Source organism: Chamaea fasciata, unplaced genomic scaffold (assembly GCF_029207755.1).
Source record: "Chamaea fasciata isolate MVZ Bird 193981 ecotype frontalis unplaced genomic scaffold, bChaFas1.0.hap1 SCAF_849, whole genome shotgun sequence".
Taxonomy (NCBI): domain Eukaryota; kingdom Metazoa; phylum Chordata; class Aves; order Passeriformes; family Sylviidae; genus Chamaea; species Chamaea fasciata.
The window spans coordinates 1-18,365 of NW_027094934.1; the positions used below are offsets into that span (position 1 = coordinate 1).

The following is an 18,365-nucleotide window of genomic DNA, read 5'->3' on the forward strand; positions in this document are numbered from 1 at the left end:
CAGGGACCCCCAAGCCCCCGTCCCAATTTTCCGGCATCCCAAAATGCACAGGGAACTCCCCTTTTATCCCCCCTCCCCCCAAATATTTTGGGGCTTCACCCCGCCCCCAAAAATCGAGGAGACCCCCTCCCCAAATTAACCCCCCCACTCCAACCCCCCCCAAAAAAAACCCCCCAAAACCCGAAATGAAGCAGAACAAGTTTTTATTTGGGGGGGGGGAAGGGGGCAGCACTGGGAGCCGCCCCCCCCCGGGAGTGATAAAAAATTCCAATAAAATAAAAAAAAAAAACAAACTGGGAAAAGGAGGGAAAAGATTGAGGGGGAGGGGTCCCCAAAATTTGGGGGGGGGGGGGGTGGGAGAAGGGGGGGAGGGGAGGAGCAGTGAGGGGGGGGAGGTGGCGGGGGGGGGGAGGGGGCGTGAAGGGCGTGGGGGGGTCAAAGACTCCCCAAAAAAAAGGGGGCGGGGGGGACCCCAAAAGTGGGGAGGGGTCCCAAATTTCGGGGAGGGGGCTTTAAAGTCATTGGGGGCGTCCCCAAATTCGGCAGCGATCCCAGAGGGGGGGTTTTTTTGGGGGGGGGGGGGGAGAATGGCTCCCGAAATCTTGAGGGACGTCCCCGGAATTTCGGGAAACGCCCCCAAATTTTGGGAAACGTCCCCGGAATTTTGGGAAACGTCCCCGGAATTTCGGGAAACGTCCCCGAATTTTTTTTTTTTGCGTTTTTTTTTTGTGGGAACGCGCCCGAATCTTTGCGGGATGCCCCCAGAACTTCTCGGGACGTTCCCCCCAAACTTTTCCGGATCGTCCCTCCCCAAAACTTGGCAACGTCCCCGAACTTCGAGGGAATCTTCTAGAAAACTCCGGGAAACGTCCCCCGAGGGGTTTTTTTTTTTTTTCCCCAGGATTGTCCCCAAACTCTGGGAGCATCCTCGACTTTTTCAGGATGTCCCCGAAGTCTAAGGAACGTCCCCAAGATTTTCAGGATGTTCCCCCCCAGCTCCTTGGGGATCCTTTCCGCAACGTCCCCGATCGTTCCCGGGACGCTCCCAAAACCCGGGAGCCAAAACCCCAAGATTTTGACGGGTGGATTTGGGGGGATTTTCGCCAACTTCTGCCCATTCTTGGAGGATTTCTTTCCCACTTCCGAGGCCTTTCACCCGGGTTTGTGGAAGACGTTTGTCCGGTTTTTGAGGACTTTCCCCGTTTTTGAGGATTTCCCCCCGTTTTTCAGGACTTTTGTCCAACTTTTGCCCATTTTTGAGGACTTCCACCCATTTTTTGAGGACTTTCACCCATTTTCGAGGACTTTCTCCCATTTTTTGAGGACTTTTGTCCATTTTTCAGGACTTTCCCCCATTTTTGAGGACTTTCCACCCATTTTTAAGGACTTTCCCCCATTTTTCGGAGCCTTTTCCCCCATTTTCGAGGACTTTCTCCCATTTTTTGAGGACTTTCCCCCATTTTGAGGACTTCCACCCATTTTTCAGGACTTTCCACCCATTTTCGAGGACTTTCCCCATTTTCAGAGCCTTTCTCCCATTTTTTGAGGACTTTTGTCCATTTTTCAGGACTTTCCACCCATTTTCGAGGACTTTCCCCATTTTTGAGGACTTTTGTCCATTTTTTGAGGACTTTCCCCCATTTTTCAGAGCCTTTTCCCCCATTTTCGAGGACTTTCCCCCCATTTTCGAGGACTTTCTCCATTTTTTGAGGCCTTTCCCCCATTTTCGGAGCCTTTCTCCCATTTTTCAGGACTTTCCACCCATTTTTGAGGACTTCCCCCCATTTTCGAGGACTTTCCCCCATTTTCGGAGCCTTTCTCCCATTTTTCAGGACTTTCCACCCATTTTTGAGGACTTCCCCCCATTTTCGAGGACTTTCCCCCATTTTTCAGAGCCTTTTCCCCCATTTTCGAGGACTTCCCCCCATTTTTCGAGGACTTTCCCCCATTTTCGGAGCCTTTCCCCATTTTCGAGGACTTTTGTCCATTTTTCGAGGACTTCCCCCCATTTTCGAGGACCTCCCCCCCCATTTTTCGGAGGCCCTTCCCCCCGTTTCCCGTGCCTTTTCCCCCCCCCGCAGCCCCACGACTTCCGTCGGCTTTTGGGCCGACTTCTCCCCGAGCTTTCTTCCGCCCGTTCGCCGCCGTCGGCGCGGCGCGGCGCGGCCCTCCGCCGTTTTTGGGGCGCGGGGGCCGCCGGCGGCCCCTCAGGGCACGGTGACGCGGAAGGGGCTGTTGGGCACGTGCCGCTCGCCCCACTTCACCACCAGCACGTACTCGCCGCGCTCGCGGAGCAGGTAGCCCACGTTGTACAGTTGGTTGCCCAAGTGCTTGACCACGATCTCCTCGCAGGGGTTGCGGGGGCCCCTGCACGCCCACCAGCAGCATGTTGGTGCCTGGGGGGGAAAGGGATTTGGGGGGTTTTGGGGATTTTTGGGGATTTTTTTGGGGGGAAAAGGGATTTGGGGGGTTTTGGGATTTTTCCAAGTTTTTTGGGGATTTTTTGGGGGGAAAAGTGGGTTTTGGGGCATTTTTTGGGGATTTTTTCAAGTTTTTTGGGGATTTTTTGGGGTTTTTTTGGGATTTTTTTGGGGGGAAAAAGGGGATTTTGGGGGTTTTTTTTTGGGGATGTTTTTGGGATTTTTTTTGGGGGGAAAAAGGGGAATTTGGGGGGTTTTTGGGGATTTTTTGGGGATTTTTTGGGATTTTTTTTTGGGGAAAAGGGAATTTTGGGGGTTTTTTGGGGGATTTTTTGGGATTTTTTTTGGGGAAAAAGGGGATTTTGGGGGTTTTTTTTTGGGGATGTTTTTGGGATTTTTTTGGGGGGAAAAAGGGGATTTTGGGGGTTTTTTTGGGGGGATTTTTTGGGATTTTTTTGGGATTTTTTTTGGGGGGAAAAGGGATTTGGGGGTTTTTTTGGGGATTTTTTGGGATTTTTTGGGGATTTTTTGGGGGGAAAAGGGGATTTTGGGGGGTTTTTTGGGGGATTTTTTGGGATTTTTTTTGGATTTTTTTGGGGGAAAAGGGGATTTGGGGGATTTGGGGGGATTTTTTGGGATTTTTTTTGGGGGGGAAAAAGGGATTTTGGGGTTTTTTTGGGGGATTTCTTGGGATTTTTTTGGGATTTTTTTTGGGGGGAAAAGGGGATTTTGGGGGTTTTTTGGGGATTTTTTGGGGATTTTTTGGATTTTTTTGGGGGGGGAAAAGGGGATTTTGGGGGGTTTTTTGGGGGGATTTTTTGGATTTTTTTGGGATTTTTTTTGGGGAAAAAGGGGATTTTGGGGGGTTTTTTGGGGATTTTTTGGGGATTTTTTGGGATTTTTTTTGGGGGAAAAGGGAATTTTGGGGGGTTTTTTGGGGGATTTTTTGGGGATTTTTTGGGATTTTTTTGGGGGAAAAAGGGGATTTTGGGGGGTTTTTTTTGGGGATGTTTTTGGGATTTTTTTTTTGGGGGAAAAAGGGATTTTGGGGGCTTTTGGGGGGATTTTTTGGGATTTTTTTTGGGGGAAAAAGGGATTTTGGGGGGTTTTTTTGGGGATTTTTTGGGATTTTTTGGGGATTTTTTTGGGGGAAAAGGGAATTTTTGGGGGATTTTTTTGGGGATTTTTTGGGATTTTTGGGGATTTTTTTGGGGGAAAAAGGGGATTTTGGGGGGTTTTTTTGGGGATTTTTTGGGATTTTTTTGGGATTTTTGGGGGGGAAAAGGGGATTTTGGGGGGTTTTTTTGGGGATTTTTTTGGGATTTTTTGGGGGAAAAAGGGGATTTTGGGGGGGTTTTTGGGGGGATTTTTTGGGATTTTTCAGGGGGTTTTTTTTGGGGAAAAAGGGGATTTTGGGGGTTTTTTTGGGGATTTTTTGGGATTTTTTTGGGGGAAAAAGGGGATTTTGGGGGGATTTTTTCAAGTTTTTTGGGGATTTTTTGGGGATTTTTTTGGGGGAAAAGGGGATTTTGGGGATTTTGGGGATTTTTTGGGAATTTTTTCAAGTTTTTTAGGGATTTTTTTAGGGGCAAAAGGGGGTTTGGGGGGTTTGGGGGGAGTTTTTGGGGATTTTTTCAAGTTTTTTGGGGATTTTTTTAGGGGGGAAAAGGGGATTTTGGGGGTTTTTTGGAGTTTTTTGGGGTTTTCTAAAAAAATTTTTTCAAGTTTTTTAGGGATTTTTGGGGGGGATTTTTCTTGATTTTTTTTTTTTCATTTTTCATTTTTTGGGATGGGTTTTTTGGGGCCACTTCTGGGTTATTTTTGGGGCTATTTCAGCTGATTTTGGGGCCACTCCAGGCAGGTTTTTCGGGTTATTTTGGGGACCGTTTCAGGTCATTTTTGGGGCTATTTCAGCTGAGTTTGGGGCCACTCCAGGCAGGTTTTTTGGGTTATTTTGGGACCGTTTCAGGTCATTTTTTGGGGCTATTTCAGGCGGTTTTGGGGCCACTCCAGGCAGGTTTTCGGGTGATTTCGGGGCCATTTCAGGTCCTTTTTTGGAGGCTGTTTTCACTCACCGGCCTTGCTGCAGTCCACGGTGAAGGAGTTTTTCTGCCCCACGAAGCCTTTGCTGAGCCCCAAACCTTTGGCCACCACCTTGGAGGCGTCAGAGAATTTGGGGGGTCCCGGGGGGGCCCCGGCGGGGGCGGGGCCGGGGGAGGGGCTCCCGTGGCCCCCCGAGTCCACCAGCATGGAGGAGCTCTCCCGGAGGCTGTGGCTGCTCACCAGGCGGGGCCCTGAAACGGGGGGGAAAAAAAAACCCCAAAATTGGGGGGTTTGAACATAAAAAAATCCATGGGGGGGGAAGGTTGGGGGTTGAGATGGGGAAAAATCTGGGGGGGGGGCGGGGGGGTGAGGGTGGAAACGGAGGGTTTGAGGGGAAAAGTTTACAGGAATTCAGGGTTTGAGGAACGCCAAGAGATCAGGAGTTGAATCGTAAGATCAGGGGTTGAAATGCAACTCCCTCGATGCGCCCCAAAACCCCCCAAAACCCCCACTTAAACCCCAAAACCCCATTTAAACCCCCCCAACCCCCTTTAAACCCCCCCAAACCCTCCCCAAATCCCCCTTTAAAACCCCCAAAATCCCATTTAAATCCCCCAAACCCTCTTTAAACCCCCCCAAACCCCATTTAAACCCCCCAAATCCCCATTTAAACCCACCAAACCCTCCCCAAATCCCCTTTAAACCCCCAAAATCCCTTTAACCTTTAAACCCCCAAACCCCCTTTAAACCCCCCAAACCCTCCCGAAATTCCCCTTTAAACGCCCAAAATCCATTTAAACCCCCCAAACCCCCTTTAAACCCCCCCCAAATCCCATTTAAGTCCTCTCAAACCCTCCCCAAATCCCCCTTTAAACCCCCCAAAATCCCATTTAAACCCCCCAACCCCCTTTAAACCCCCCAAACCCCCTTTTAAAACCCCCCAAACCCCCCTTTAAACCCCCCAAACCCGTCCCCCCTTCGACTCACCGGTGACCTTGGCCTTGAAGGGGCTGCCCACGATGTGGTGGGCCCCCCGAATTTGATGTGGATGAGTAACTGCCCGGGGCCATGGGCGTGTAGCTGACCCTGAAGCCCTCGGGCACTCGTGGCACTCCATGGTCACCTTGGACGGGCCCTCGATGGTCACGGCCAGAGCGCCCGGGCCCGCCTTGGACGTGTTCACCACGAACTCTGCCGGGGAGCCTGGGGGAGCCCCAAAACAGCCCTGGGTTAGCCCAAATTAGCCCTGGGAGCCCGAAAACAGCCCTGGGAGCCCCAAAACAGCCCTGGGAGCCCCAAAACAGCCCTGGGTTATCCAAATTATCCCTGGGAGCCCCAAAACAGCCCGGGTTAGCCCAAATTAGCCCTGGGAGCCCAAATTAGCCCTGGAGCCCAAAAACAGCCCTGGGAGCCCCAAAAACAGCCCTGGGAGCCCCAAACAGCCCTGGGAGCCCCAAAAACAGCCCTGGGAGCCCCAAATTAGCCCTGGAGCCCAAAAACAGCCCTGGGAACCCCAAAACAGCCCTGGGAGCCCAAAAAACAGCCCTGGGTTAGTCCAAACACAGCCTTGAGAGCCCTGAGTTATCCCAGAGAGCCCAAAAATATCCCTGAAATCTGAAATTCCCATTTTTCCCTCCGAATTCCCATTTTTTTCCCCCCAAACTCCCATTTTCCCCCCAGAATTCCCATTTTTCCCTCCAAACTCCCATTTTCCCCCAGAACTCCCATTTTTCCCCCCAGAATCCCATTTTCCCCCCAGAATTCCCATTTTTCCCCCCATATTCCCGTTTTTCCATACCCGTGGTGCCGCCCTCGAGGCCGGGGCCCGTGCGCCGACACCAGGCCCGGGTCCCCGGCCTGGCCCGGCTCGCCCCAAATTCCCATTTTCCCCCCAGACATCCCATTTTTCCCCCCAGAATTCCCATTTTTCCCCCCCAGAATTCCCACTTTTCCCCCCATATTCCCATTTTTCCATACCCGTGGTGCTGCCCTCGAGGCCGGGCCCGTGCGCCGACACCAGGCCCGGGTCCCCGGCCTGGCCCGGCTCGCCCCAAATTCCCATTTTCCCCCAGAATTCCCATTTTCCCCCCCAAATTCCATTTTTCCCCCCAAACTCCCATTTCCCCCCCCCAGAATTCCCATTTTCCCCCAGAATCCCCATTTTCCCCCCAGAATTCCCATTTTCCCCCAGAATTCCCATTTTTCTCCCCAAACTCCCATTTTTTCCCCCCAAACTCCCATTTTCCCCCCAGAATTCCCATTTTTCCCCCAGAATCCCCATTTTTCCCCCCAGAATTCCCATTTTTCCCCCCCAGAATTCCCACTTTTCCCCCCATATTCCCGTTTTTCCATACCCGTGGTGCCGCCCTCGAGGCCGGGCCCGTGCGCCGACACCAGGCCCGGGTCCCCGGCCTGGCCGGCTCGCCCCAAATTCCCATTTTTCCCCCAGAATTCCCATTTTTCCCCCCAGAATTCCCATTTTCCCCCCAAACTCCCATTTTTCCCCCAGAATCCCCATTTTTCCCCAGAATTCCCATTTTTCCCCCCAAACTCCCATTTTTACCCCCAAACTCCATTTTTCCCCCAGAATTCCCATTTTCCCCCCCAAATTCCCATTTTTCCCCCAGAATCCCCCATTTTCCCCCCCAGAATCCCCATTTTTCCCCCCCAGAATTCCCATTTTTTCCCCCCAAATTCCCATTTTTCCCCCAAATTCCCATTTTTCCCCCCAGAACTCCCATTTTTCCCCCCAAATTCCCATTTTCCCCCCCAGAATCCCCATTTTTCCCCCAGAATCCCCATTTTCCCCCCAGAATCCCCATTTTCCCCCCAGAATCCCCATTTTCCCCCCAGAATTCCCATTTTCCCCCCCAAATTCCCATTTTCCCCCCCAGAATCCCCATTTTTCCCCCCAAATTCCCATTTTCCCCCCAGAATCCCCATTTTCCCCCCAGAATCCCCATTTTCCCCCCAGAATTCCCGTTTTTCCCCCCAAATTCCCATTTTTCCCCCCAAATTCCCATTTTTCCCCCCAGAACTCCCATTTTTCCCCCCAAATTCCCATTTTCCCCCCCCAGAATCCCCATTTTTTCCCCCAGAATCCCCATTTTTCCCCCCAGAATCCCCATTTTCCCCCCAGAATCCCCATTTTCCCCCCCAGAATTCCGTTTTTCCCCCCATATTCCCGTTTTTCCATACCCGTGGTGCCGCCCTCGAGGCCGGGCCCGTGCGCCGACACCAGGCCCGGGTCCCCGGCCTGGCCCGGCTCGCCCCAAATTCCCATTTTTCCCCCAGAATCCCCATTTTTCCCCCCAGAATTCCCGTTTTTCCATACCCGTGGTGCCGCCCTCGAGGCCGGGCCCGTGCGCCGACACCAGGCCGGGTCCCCGGCCTGGCCCGGCTCGCCCACCCGCACCTTGAAGGGGCTCCCGGGGATGTGGGAACCCTCGAACTTGACGTCGATGCCGTAGACGCCGTTCTCGCGCGGGATGAAGCGCACGGCGTATTTGTCTGCGGGACGGGGAAAAAAACGGGAGCCCGGAGTTACCTCCGAGAGCCCGGAACGACGCCCCGGGATTCCGGAAATGGAAAATCCCCCCGGGGGGTGAAACACGGGAGAAATGAATCGGGGGGGAAGACGGGGGGGAGGAATTTGTGGATTTGGGGGAGGAATTTGGAGATTTTGGGGAGGAATTTGGAGATTTTTATGGGAATTTGCGGATTTGGGGGAGGAATTTGGAGATTTTGGGGAGGAATTCGGAGATTTTATGGGAATTTGCGGATTTTGGGGGGAATTTGGAGATTTTTATGGGAATTTGAGGATTTTGGGAGGAATTCGGAGATTTTGGGGAGGAATTTGGAGATTTTTATGGGAATTTGCGAATTTTGGGGAGGAATTTGCAGATTTTTATGGGAATTTGCAGATTTTGGGGAGGAATTTGGAGATTTTGTGGAGGAATTTGCAGATTTTTATGGGAATTTGTGGATTTTGGGGAGGAATGTGCAGATTTTATGGGAATTTGCGGATTTTTATGGGAATTTGCAGATTTTTATGGGAATTTGCAGATTTTTATGGGAATTTGCAGATTTTTATGGGAATTTGCAGATTTTTATGGGAATGTGCAGATTTTCATGGGAAGGCTCCATTTTCTCGGGGTTTTCTGCCGTTTCGCCGCGTCCCCTCACCTGGGGTGACCTCGGAGATGTGACACTCCTCCAGGGCCCCCGAGGGACTGTGAACTTTGGCGTCCAGAGCCCCCCTGGCCCCGTTGAGGCTGACGGCGAACGAGGCCGGCTGGTGAACCTTGAGCCCCGACTCCTGGGGGGACACGGGTCAGCAACGCCCAAAATCGGGGCAGAAAAAACCCCCCAAACCTCCCAAGAAACTCCCCCCAAAACCAAAAATCTGGGGAATGGAGAAAAGGGAGGGGGAAAAAAATTCCTGGAGAAATGCCAAAAAGGAAGAGGGAAAAAAAAACAAAAACAAAAAAACCCCAAAGAAACAGAAACGAGAAACCAAAATAGGAACAAAAAACAAACAAACAAAACGACGACGAGAAAGAAACGACACAAGAAACACCCAAAGAAAACAAACAAACAAACAAATCCAAGGAAAGAAAAGGAATTCTCCAAAAAAAAGCCCCGAAGAAGCAGGAAAAAACCCAAGAAAAAAAAAACAAACAAGAAAACCAACCAAACTCCCACAAATAATGAAAGGAAAACCAAAGAAACTCCCCAAAAAAACCAAAGGAAACCCCCAAAGAGAGTGAAGGAAAATAAATTAAAAAATAATAAAAAGAAAACAAAGAAATCTCCCAAAGAAACAGAATAAAACAACGAAAAAACCCTAAAAAAACCCCAAAGAATTTCCCCCAAAAAAAACAAAATAAACCAACCCCAAAACCCCTCCCAAAAACCGCAGAGAAAGAAAAACACCTCCCCAAAAAAAATCCCAAAGAGAAAAAAGCAACAAAAAAATCCCAAAGAGCCCCAAAGAAACCCTGAAAAACAAATAAAAAAACCTCACAAAAACCTGAGAAAAAAATCCACCAAAAAAACCACAAAAATCCCCCCAAAAAACCCACAAACACACAAATAAATAATAAATAAACCCCAAAAAACTCCCCCCAAAACCCCCAAAGGAACCAAAACCCGCCTCCCAAAAACCCCCCACAAAAATCCCTGAAAACCCCCAAATAAACCCCCACAAAAAGCCCAAATTCCCCTCCGAGACCCCCCCAAAAAAACCAACAACCGAAACAACAAACCCCTGAAAAAAACCCCAAAAGAAACAAAAAAACCAAAAACCTCCCCCCCAAAAAATAAATCCCCCCAAAAACCAACAAAAATCTGAAAAAAAACCCCCAAAATAACCCCGGAAAAAAAAAAACCCAAAAAAAATAAACAAACTCCCCAAAAAACCCCCCGAGGGAGCCCCAAACCCCAACCAAAAAAAACAAAAATCCCCAATTTTTTGGGATCTTGCATTTTTTTGGGGGGTTTGAAGGTCCCTAAAGGGGGTGGGGGGGAAGATTTTGGGGTCCCCCCCCTGACCCCCACTTACCTTGGGGGGCTGGGGGGGTTTAACGGGAGCCAGCGGCGACCCCCGACCCCAAATTTGGGGGTTTTTGGGGGTTTTTTTTGTTTTGTTTTTTGGGGCCGTTGGGTCCCGTTAACCCCCCCCCGGCCCCCCCCTGTTCAAAGCCTTTATCAGAGACACGAGAGAGACCCCGAGACCCCCGGGCCGGGGGGGGCTGGGCCAGCGCAGGGACCCCAAAACTGCCTCAAATCCCCCAAGATCTGATTTAAAACCTCGAATCGGATTAAAAACCAAAAAATCTGCCTCAAATCCCCCCCAAAATCTGATTTAAAACCTCAAATCTGCCCCAAATCCCCCAAAATCTGATTAAAAACCTCGAATCTGATTAAAAACAAAAAATCTGCCTCAAATCCCCCCAAAATCTGATTAAAAACCTCGAATCTGATTAAAAACCAAAAAATCTGCCTCAGATCCCTCAAAATCTGATTTAAAACCTCGAATCTGACTAAAAACCAAAAAATCTGCCCCAAATCCCCCCAAAATCTGATTAAAAACCTCGAATCTGATTAAAAAACCAAAAATCTGCCCCAAATCCCCCCAAAATCTGATTTAAAACCTCAAATCTGATTAAAAACCAAAAAATCTGCCCCAAATCCCCCCAAAATCTGATTTAAACCAAAAAATCTGCCTCAGATCCCTCAAAAATCTGACTTAAAACCTCGAATCTGATTAAAAACCAAAAAATCTGCCTCAAATCCCCCAAAATCTGATTTAAAACCTCGAATCTGACTAAAAACCAAAAAATCTGCCTCAAATCCCCCCCAAAATCTGATTTAAAACCTCAAATCTGCCCCAAATCCCCCAAAATCTGATTAAAAACCTCGAATCTGATTAAAAACCAAAAAGTCTGCCCCAAATCCGCCCAAAATCTGATTTAAAACCTCGAATCTGATTAAAAAACCAAAAAATCTGCCCCAAATCCCCCCAAAATCTGATTTAAAACCCCAAAACTGCCTCAAATCCCCCCCAAAATCTGATTAAAAACCTCGAATCTGACTAAAAACCAAAAAATCTGCCTCAAATCCCCCCCAAAATCTGATTTAAAACCTCAAATCTGATTAAAAACCAAAAAATCTGCCCCAAATTCCCCCCAAAATCTGATTTAAAACCTCAAATTTGATTTAAAACCAAAAAATCTGCCTCAGATCCCCAAAATCTGATTAAAAACCTCAAATCTGACTAAAAACCAAAAAATCTGCCTCAAATTCCCCCAAAATCTGATTAAAAAACCTCGAACCTGATTAAAAACCAAAAACTCTGCCCCAAATCCGCCCAAAATCTGATTTAAAACCTCGAATCTGCCTCAGATCCCTCAAAAATCTGATTTAAAACCCTAAATCTGCCTCAAATCCCCCAAAATCTGATTAAAAACCCCAAATCTGATTAAAAACCCCAAATCTGGGCTGGGACCCTGAAAACTGCCTCAAGGCCACCCAGAATTCTGATTAAAAACTCCCAAATCTGATTTAAACCCCCCAAAATCTGCTCCTACAGACCCCAAACCCCAAAATCTGCCCCTAAAAACCCCAAAACTGCCCCTAAAAACCCCAAACCTGCTCCTTTAGACCCCAAAACTGCCCCTAAAAACCCCAAAACTGCCCCTAAAAACCCCAAATCTGCCCCTACAGACCCCAAAACTGCCCCTAAAAACCCCAAATCTGCTCCTAAAAACCCCAAAATCTGCCCCTAAAAACCCCAAATCTGCCCCTAAAAACCCCAAATCTGCTCCTAAAAACCCCAAATCTGCTCCTAAAAACCCCAAAATCTGCCCCTAAAGACCCCAAACCACAAAACTGCCCCTAAAAACCCCAAAACTGCCCCTAAAAACCCCAAATCTGCTCCTAAAAACCCCAAATCTGCCCCTAAAAACCCCAAACCCCAAACCTGCTCCTTTAAACCCCAAAACTGCCCCTAAAAACCCCAAAACTGCCCCTACAAACCCCAAATCTGCCCCTAAAACCCCAAATCTGCCCCTAAAAACCCCAAATCTGCCCCTACAGACCCCAAAAACTGCCCCTAAAAACCCCAAAATCTGCTCCTAAAAACCCCAAACCCCAAACCTGCTCCTTTAAACCCCAAAACTGCCCCTAAAAACCCCAAATCTGCCCCTAAAAACCCCAAACACCAAACTGCTCCTTTAGACCCCCAAACGGCCCCTAAAAACCCCAAAACTGCTCCTAAAAACCCCAAAATCTGCCCCTAAAGACCCCAAACCCCAAACCTGCCCCTACAGACCCCAAAACTGCCCCTACAAACCCCAAAACTGCCCCTACAAACCCCAAATCTGCCCCTAAAACCCCAAATCTGCCCCTAAAAACCCAAAACTGCCCCTACAGACCCCAAAACTGCCCCTAAAACCCCAAATCTGCCCCTAAAAAACCCCAAATCTGCCCCTACAGACCCCAAATCTGCCCCTACAAACCCAAAAACTGCCCCTACAAACCCCAAGCCCCTCGAGGGCTGCGCTGGCCGGGCCCCCCCCGCGCTCTGGGGGGTTCTGTGGTGTTTTTTTAGGGCGTTTTTGGGGTTTTTTGGGGTCTCCAGGTGCCTCACCTGAAGGCTAGAAACAGTCAGGCGCCGCGCGGCGTCGCTGGGGGCCGTGGCCGTCACCACGAAGGGGCTCTCGGGGATGTGCTCGTCATTGAACTTCACCGAGACCTCGTAGTCACCTGGGGGGGATCAGGGAATTAGGGGAGGGGGGGTGATCCCAAAAATCCCCCAAAAATCCGCCCCAAAAAACCCAAAAACCCCAAAAAATCCGCCCCAAAACCGCGAAAATCGCCCAAAACTCGGCTGTGTCCCCGTTCTCTCGGGGACGTGCTCGTCATGTAACTTCAGTGACACCTCGTGGTCACCTGGGGGGAGCTGGGGAGGGGTTTGATCCCAAAAATCCCAAAAAATCTGCCCAAAAAACCCAAAAACCTCAAAAAATCTGCCTCAAAAAAATCCAAAAAATCCGCCCCAAAACGGTGAAAATCGCCCAAAAACTCGGCTGTGTCCCCGTTCTCTCGGGGACGTGCTCGTCACTGAACTTCAGTGACACCTCATGGTCACCTGGGGGGACTGGGGAGGGGTTTGATCCCAAAAATCCCCAAAAATCTGCCCCAAAAAACCCAAAAACCCCAAAAAATCCACCCCGAAAACCCCAAAAATCCCAAAAAATCCGCCCCAAAACCGCGAAAATTGCCCAAAACTCGGCTGTGTCCCCGTTCTCTTGGGGATGTGCTCATCATGTAACTTCAGTGACACCTCGTGGTCACCTGGGGGGAACTGGGAGGGGTTTGATCCCAAAAATCCCAAAAAAACACCCCAAAAAAACCCAAAAACCCCCAAAAAATCTGCCTCAAAAACCCCAAAAAAATCCGCCCCAAAACCGCGAAAATCGCCCAAAACTCGGCTGTGTCCCCGTTCTCTCGGGGACGTGCTCGTCAGTGAACTTCAGTGACACCTCCTGGTCACCTGGGGGGACTGGGGAGGGGTTTGATCCCAAAAATCCCCAAAAATCTGCCCCAAAAAACCCAAAAACCCCCAAAACTCTGCCCCGAAAACCCCAAAAATCCGCCCCAAAACCGCGAAAATCGCCCAAAACTCGGCTGTGTCCCCGTTCTCTCGGGGACGTGCTCGTCATGTAACTTCAGTGACACCTCGTGGTCACCTGGGGGGAACTGGGGAGGGGTTTGATCCCAAAAAATCCCAAAAAATCTGCCCCAAAAAACCCAAAAAACCCAAAAATCCGCCCCGAAAAACCCAAAAACCCCAAAAAATCCGCCCCAAAACGGCGAAAATCGCCCAAAACTCGGCTGTGTCCCCGTTCTCTCGGGGACGTGCTCGTCACTGAACTTCAGTGACACCTCATGGTCACCTGGGGGAGCTGGGGAGGGGTTTTGATCCCAAAAATCCCAAAAAATCTGCCCCAAAAAACCCAAAAAACCCAAAAATCCGCCCCGAAAAACCCAAAAATCCCCAAAAAAATCCGCCCCAAAACGGCGAGAAAATCGCCCAAAACTCGGCTGTGTCCCCGTTCTCTCGGGGACGTGCTCGTCACTGAACTTCAGTGACACCTCCTGGTCACCTGGGGGGGATCAGGGAATTCGGGGAGGGGGTTCTGACCCCAAAAATCCCATTCCCCAAAATCCCCAAAACCTCGGCTTTGTCCCCGTTCTCTCCCCGCTCTTGGGGACACGCTCAGGGTTCGACGTCTCCCTTTGGGGGACGAAGCAGGGGAGGGGTCCCGGCCACCCCAAAGCCCCTCCCCAGAATCCCCCAACCCCATCAAACCCCATCAAAGCCCCCCAAACCCCATAAATCCCCCCAACCCCATCAAACCCCGCGGGTTACCGGGCTCCTGCACCACGTAGGAGACCCCGCAGGAGCCGTCCTTGTGGTCCTCGAAGGCGATCTCGGCCTTGCTGGGACCCTCGACGGCGATGGAGAGACCCCCGGCGCCGGCCTCGCGGGTCCAGATGCTGAACTCGGCTGGGGAGGGGGGGAAAGGGGGTCAGGGGAACCCAAAAACCCAAAAACCACCCCAAAAACCCCATAAACCACCCCAAAAACCCCAAAAACCCTGAAAACCACCCCAAAAACCCCAAAAACCACCCCAAAAACCCCATAAACCACCCCAAAACCCCAAAAACCCTATAAACCACCCAAAAACCCTATAAACCACCCCCAAAACCCCAAAAAACCCCAAAAACCACCCCGAAAACCCCAAAAACCACCCCAAAAACCCCCAAAACCCTAAAAAACACCCCAAAAACCCTATAAACCACCCCAAAAACCCCATAAACCACCCCAAAACCCCCAAAAACCCTAAAAACCACCCAAAAACCCTATAAACCACCCCAAAAACCCCAAAAACCCCCAAAACCCTGAAAAACCACCCAAAAACCCCATAAACCACCCCAAAACCCCCCAAAAACACCCCAAAAACCCCAAAAAACACTCCAAAAAAAACCCCAAAAACACCCGAAAAACCCCATAAACCACTCCAAAAACCCCAAAAACCCTAAAAACCACCCATAAACCCCAAAACCCACCCCAAAAACCCTAAAAACCACCCCAAAAACCCCAAAAAACCACCCCAAATCCCCCTGTCACAGAAAATCCCCCAAAAATCCCCCATAAAGGACAGAGAGACCCCGGCCCCCCGCTGAACTCGGCTGGGGAGGGGGACAGACGGCGTGAGGGGACCCCAAGGTGTCCAGCTCAGGTTTTGGGGGTCCCTGCTCGGGTTCGGGGGTCCCTGCCCCATTTTCGGGGGTCCCCACCTCCCTTTTGGGGGTCCCTGCCCCATTTTCGGGGGTCCCCACCTCCCTTTTGGGGGTCCCTGCTCGGGTTCGGGGGTCCCCACCTCACTTTCGGGGGTCCCCACCTCCCTTTTGGCGCTCCCTGCCCCATTTTCGGGGGTCCCTGCCCCATTTTCGGGGGTCCCCACCTCCCTTTCGGGGATCCCTGCCCCATTTTTGGGGGTCCCCACCTCACTTTCGGGGGTCCCCATCTCCCTTCTGGCACTCCCTGCCCCATTTTCGGGGGTCCCTGCCCCATTTTCGTGCTCCCCGCCCCATTTTCGGGGGTCCCTGCCCCATTTTCGTGCTCCCCGCCCCATTTTCGGGGGTCCCCGCCCCATTTTCGTGCTCCCCGCCCCATTTTCGGGGGTCCCTGCCCCATTTTCGTGCTCCCCGCCCCATTTTCGGGGGTCCCCGCCCCATTTTCGTGCTCCCCGCCCCATTTTCGGGGGTCCCCGCCCCATTTTCGTGCTCCCCGCCCCATTTTCGGGGGATCCTTTCCCCATTTCGCGACGTTCCCGCCCCACTTTCGGGGCTCCCAAGCCCCTTTTCTCAAGGCCCCTTCCCCGTTTTGTTGGCTTTTCCCCCGTCCCCTCCCGGTTTTCGGGGTGCCCCCGCCCGTTTTCGGGGCGCTCACCGGGGCTGCCGGCCTCGGCGCGCTCCAGCCCCGGCCCCCCGGCGCGGACCTTGTGCGCGCCCCCCTCTCCCAGGGGTCCCACGGTGAACTGGAAGGGGCTGCCGGGCACGTGCTGCCCGCGGTCCTTGACGCTGACGCGGTGGGCTCCGGTCTCCTGCGGCACGAAGCGGACCCCCACGGCGCCCCCCGCGCCCGGCAGCACCTGCGAGGCCACGGCCTGGCCCGAGGGGCCCGTCACCTGCGCGGTCACCTCGGAGACGGAGAGCTCTGGGGGGCAGCGGGGGAGACGGGGGGTTATTGGGGGGGGAAATGGGGTTATTGGGGGGGAAAATGGGGGAAAATGGGGTTATTGGGGGGGAAATGGGAAAAAATGGGGTTATTGGGGGGGAAATGGGGTTATTGGGGGGAAAATGGGGAAAAAATGGGGTTATTGGGGGAAAATGGGGTTATTGGGGGGGAAATGGGGGAGAAATGGGGTTATTGGGGGAAAAAATGGGGTTATTGGGGGGGAAATGGGGTTATTGGGGGGGAAATGGGGGAGAAATGGGGTTATTGGGGGGGGGAAATGGGAAAAAATGGGGTTATTGGGGGGGAAATGGGGTTATTGGGGGGGAAATGGGAAAAAAATGGGGTTATTGGGGGGGAAATGGGGTTATTGGGGGGAAAATGGGGAAAAAATGGGGTTATTGGGGGAAAATGGGGAAAAATGGGGTTATTGGGGGGGAAAATGGGAAAAAATGGGGTTATTGGGGGGGAAATGGGGTTATTGGGGGGGGAAATGGGGTTATTGGAGGAAAAAATGGGGTTATTGGGGGGGATGGGGGAGACAGGGGGTTATTGGGGGAAAAAACGGGGTTATTGGGGGAGGAAATGGGGTTATTGGGGGGGAAAATGGGGGAAAATGGGGTTATTGGGGGGGAAATGGGGGAGAAATGGGGTTATTGGGGGGGAAATGGGAAAAAATGGGGTTATTGGGGGGAAAATGGGAAAAAATGGGGTTATTGGGGGGAAAATGGGGAGAAATGGGGTTATTGGGGGGGAAATGGGGTTATTGGGGGGGAATGGGGGAGAAATGGGGTTATTGGGGGGGGAATGGGGGAGAAATGGGGTTATTGGGGGGGGAAATGGGAAAAAATGGGGTTATTGGGGGGGAAAATGGGAAAAAATGGGGTTATTGGGGGGAAAAATGGGGTTATTGGGGGAAAAAATGGGGTTATTGGGGGGGAAAATGGGGTTATTGGGGGGGAATGGGGGAGAAATGGGGTTATTGGGGGGGAAATGGAGAAAAATGGGGTTATTGGGGGGAAAAATGGGGTTATTGGGGGGGGGAATGGGAAAAAATGGGGTTATTGGGGGAAAAAATGGGGTTATTGGGGGGGGAAAACAGGGTTATTGGGGGGGGATGGGGGAGAAATGGGGTTATTGGGGGGGAAATGGAGAAAAATGGGGTTATTGGGGGGAAAAACGGGGAGAAATGGGGTTATTGGGGGAAAAAACGGGGTTATTGGGGGGGGAAATGGGGTTATTGGGGGGGAACGGGGGAGAAATGGGGTTATTGGGGAGGAAATGGGGAGAAATGGGGTTATTGGGGTCAATGTTCCATGAGGGACCCGTCACCTGGGTGGTGACCTTGGAGATGGAGAGTTCTGGGGGAGAAACGGGGTTATTTAGGGGAGAAAAATGGGTTACTTGGGGAAAAATGGGGTTATTTGGCGGAGAAATGGGGTTATTTCAGGGAAACGTCCCTGTTTGTCCCCTGTGGGCCCGGTCACTTTGGACACAGAGAGATGTGGGGGGAAAATGAGGAAAAAAGGGGGAAAGGGGATAAAAAGGGGATAAAAGGAGGGAAAAGGGAAAACAAGAGAGGAAACGATCCCAGTGCGTCCCCACTCTGTCCCCTGGGGGACACTCAGGACCCCCAAACCCCAAAACACCTCCAGGGATGCTCAGGGTCTCCTCGAAGACTTCCAGGACCCCCTGAAGACCCCCAAGATCCCCCCAGGACCCTCCCCGGGCGCCCCCAGCCCCTCACCGGGCATTTTGAGGCTGAGGTCGCAGGGGGTCCCCACGCTGGCCTCGGGGGGGGCGCGGCGCCGCCGGGTGATGCTCTCGCGCACGCGGCCCTCGCCCGTCACCTTCACCGAGAAGGGGCTCCCTGGGGACGGGGGGGCTGGGGTCAGCCGGGACCCCCAAAACCTCCCCAGAACCCCCCAGAATCTGCCCCGAAATTCCCAAACCTCCCTGAGGTTTGGAACCTCCCCAGATCCCCCCAAAAATCCCCCCAAAAATCCCCCCAAAAATCCCCCCAAATCCCCCCCCAGGTGAGGCTCCTGCAGACCTGGCACCCTGAGGGATTTGGGGTCAGTCGGGACCCCCCC

The 18,365-nt window shown here is 51.8% G+C and overlaps 1 protein-coding gene across 1 annotated transcript in view; it reads right to left on the reverse strand.

The window, feature by feature from the left end:
• Positions 1–186: 186 nt before the first annotated feature.
• LOC136305966 (filamin-A-like) overlaps positions 187–18,365 on the reverse strand; it is a gene marked incomplete at its 5' end in the record, with an annotated part of 42,681 nt that continues 24,502 nt past the window's right edge. The window contains 13 exon segments of the mRNA XM_066209307.1: positions 187–2,366; positions 2,368–2,396; positions 4,496–4,714; positions 5,451–5,491; positions 5,493–5,559; positions 5,562–5,666; positions 7,662–7,719; positions 7,855–7,973; positions 8,649–8,781; positions 12,616–12,731; positions 14,401–14,538; positions 15,988–16,254; positions 18,020–18,142. Coding sequence (XP_066065404.1) covers positions 2,208–2,366; positions 2,368–2,396; positions 4,496–4,714; positions 5,451–5,491; positions 5,493–5,559; positions 5,562–5,666; positions 7,662–7,719; positions 7,855–7,973; positions 8,649–8,781; positions 12,616–12,731; positions 14,401–14,538; positions 15,988–16,254; positions 18,020–18,142 — 1,574 coding nt within the window.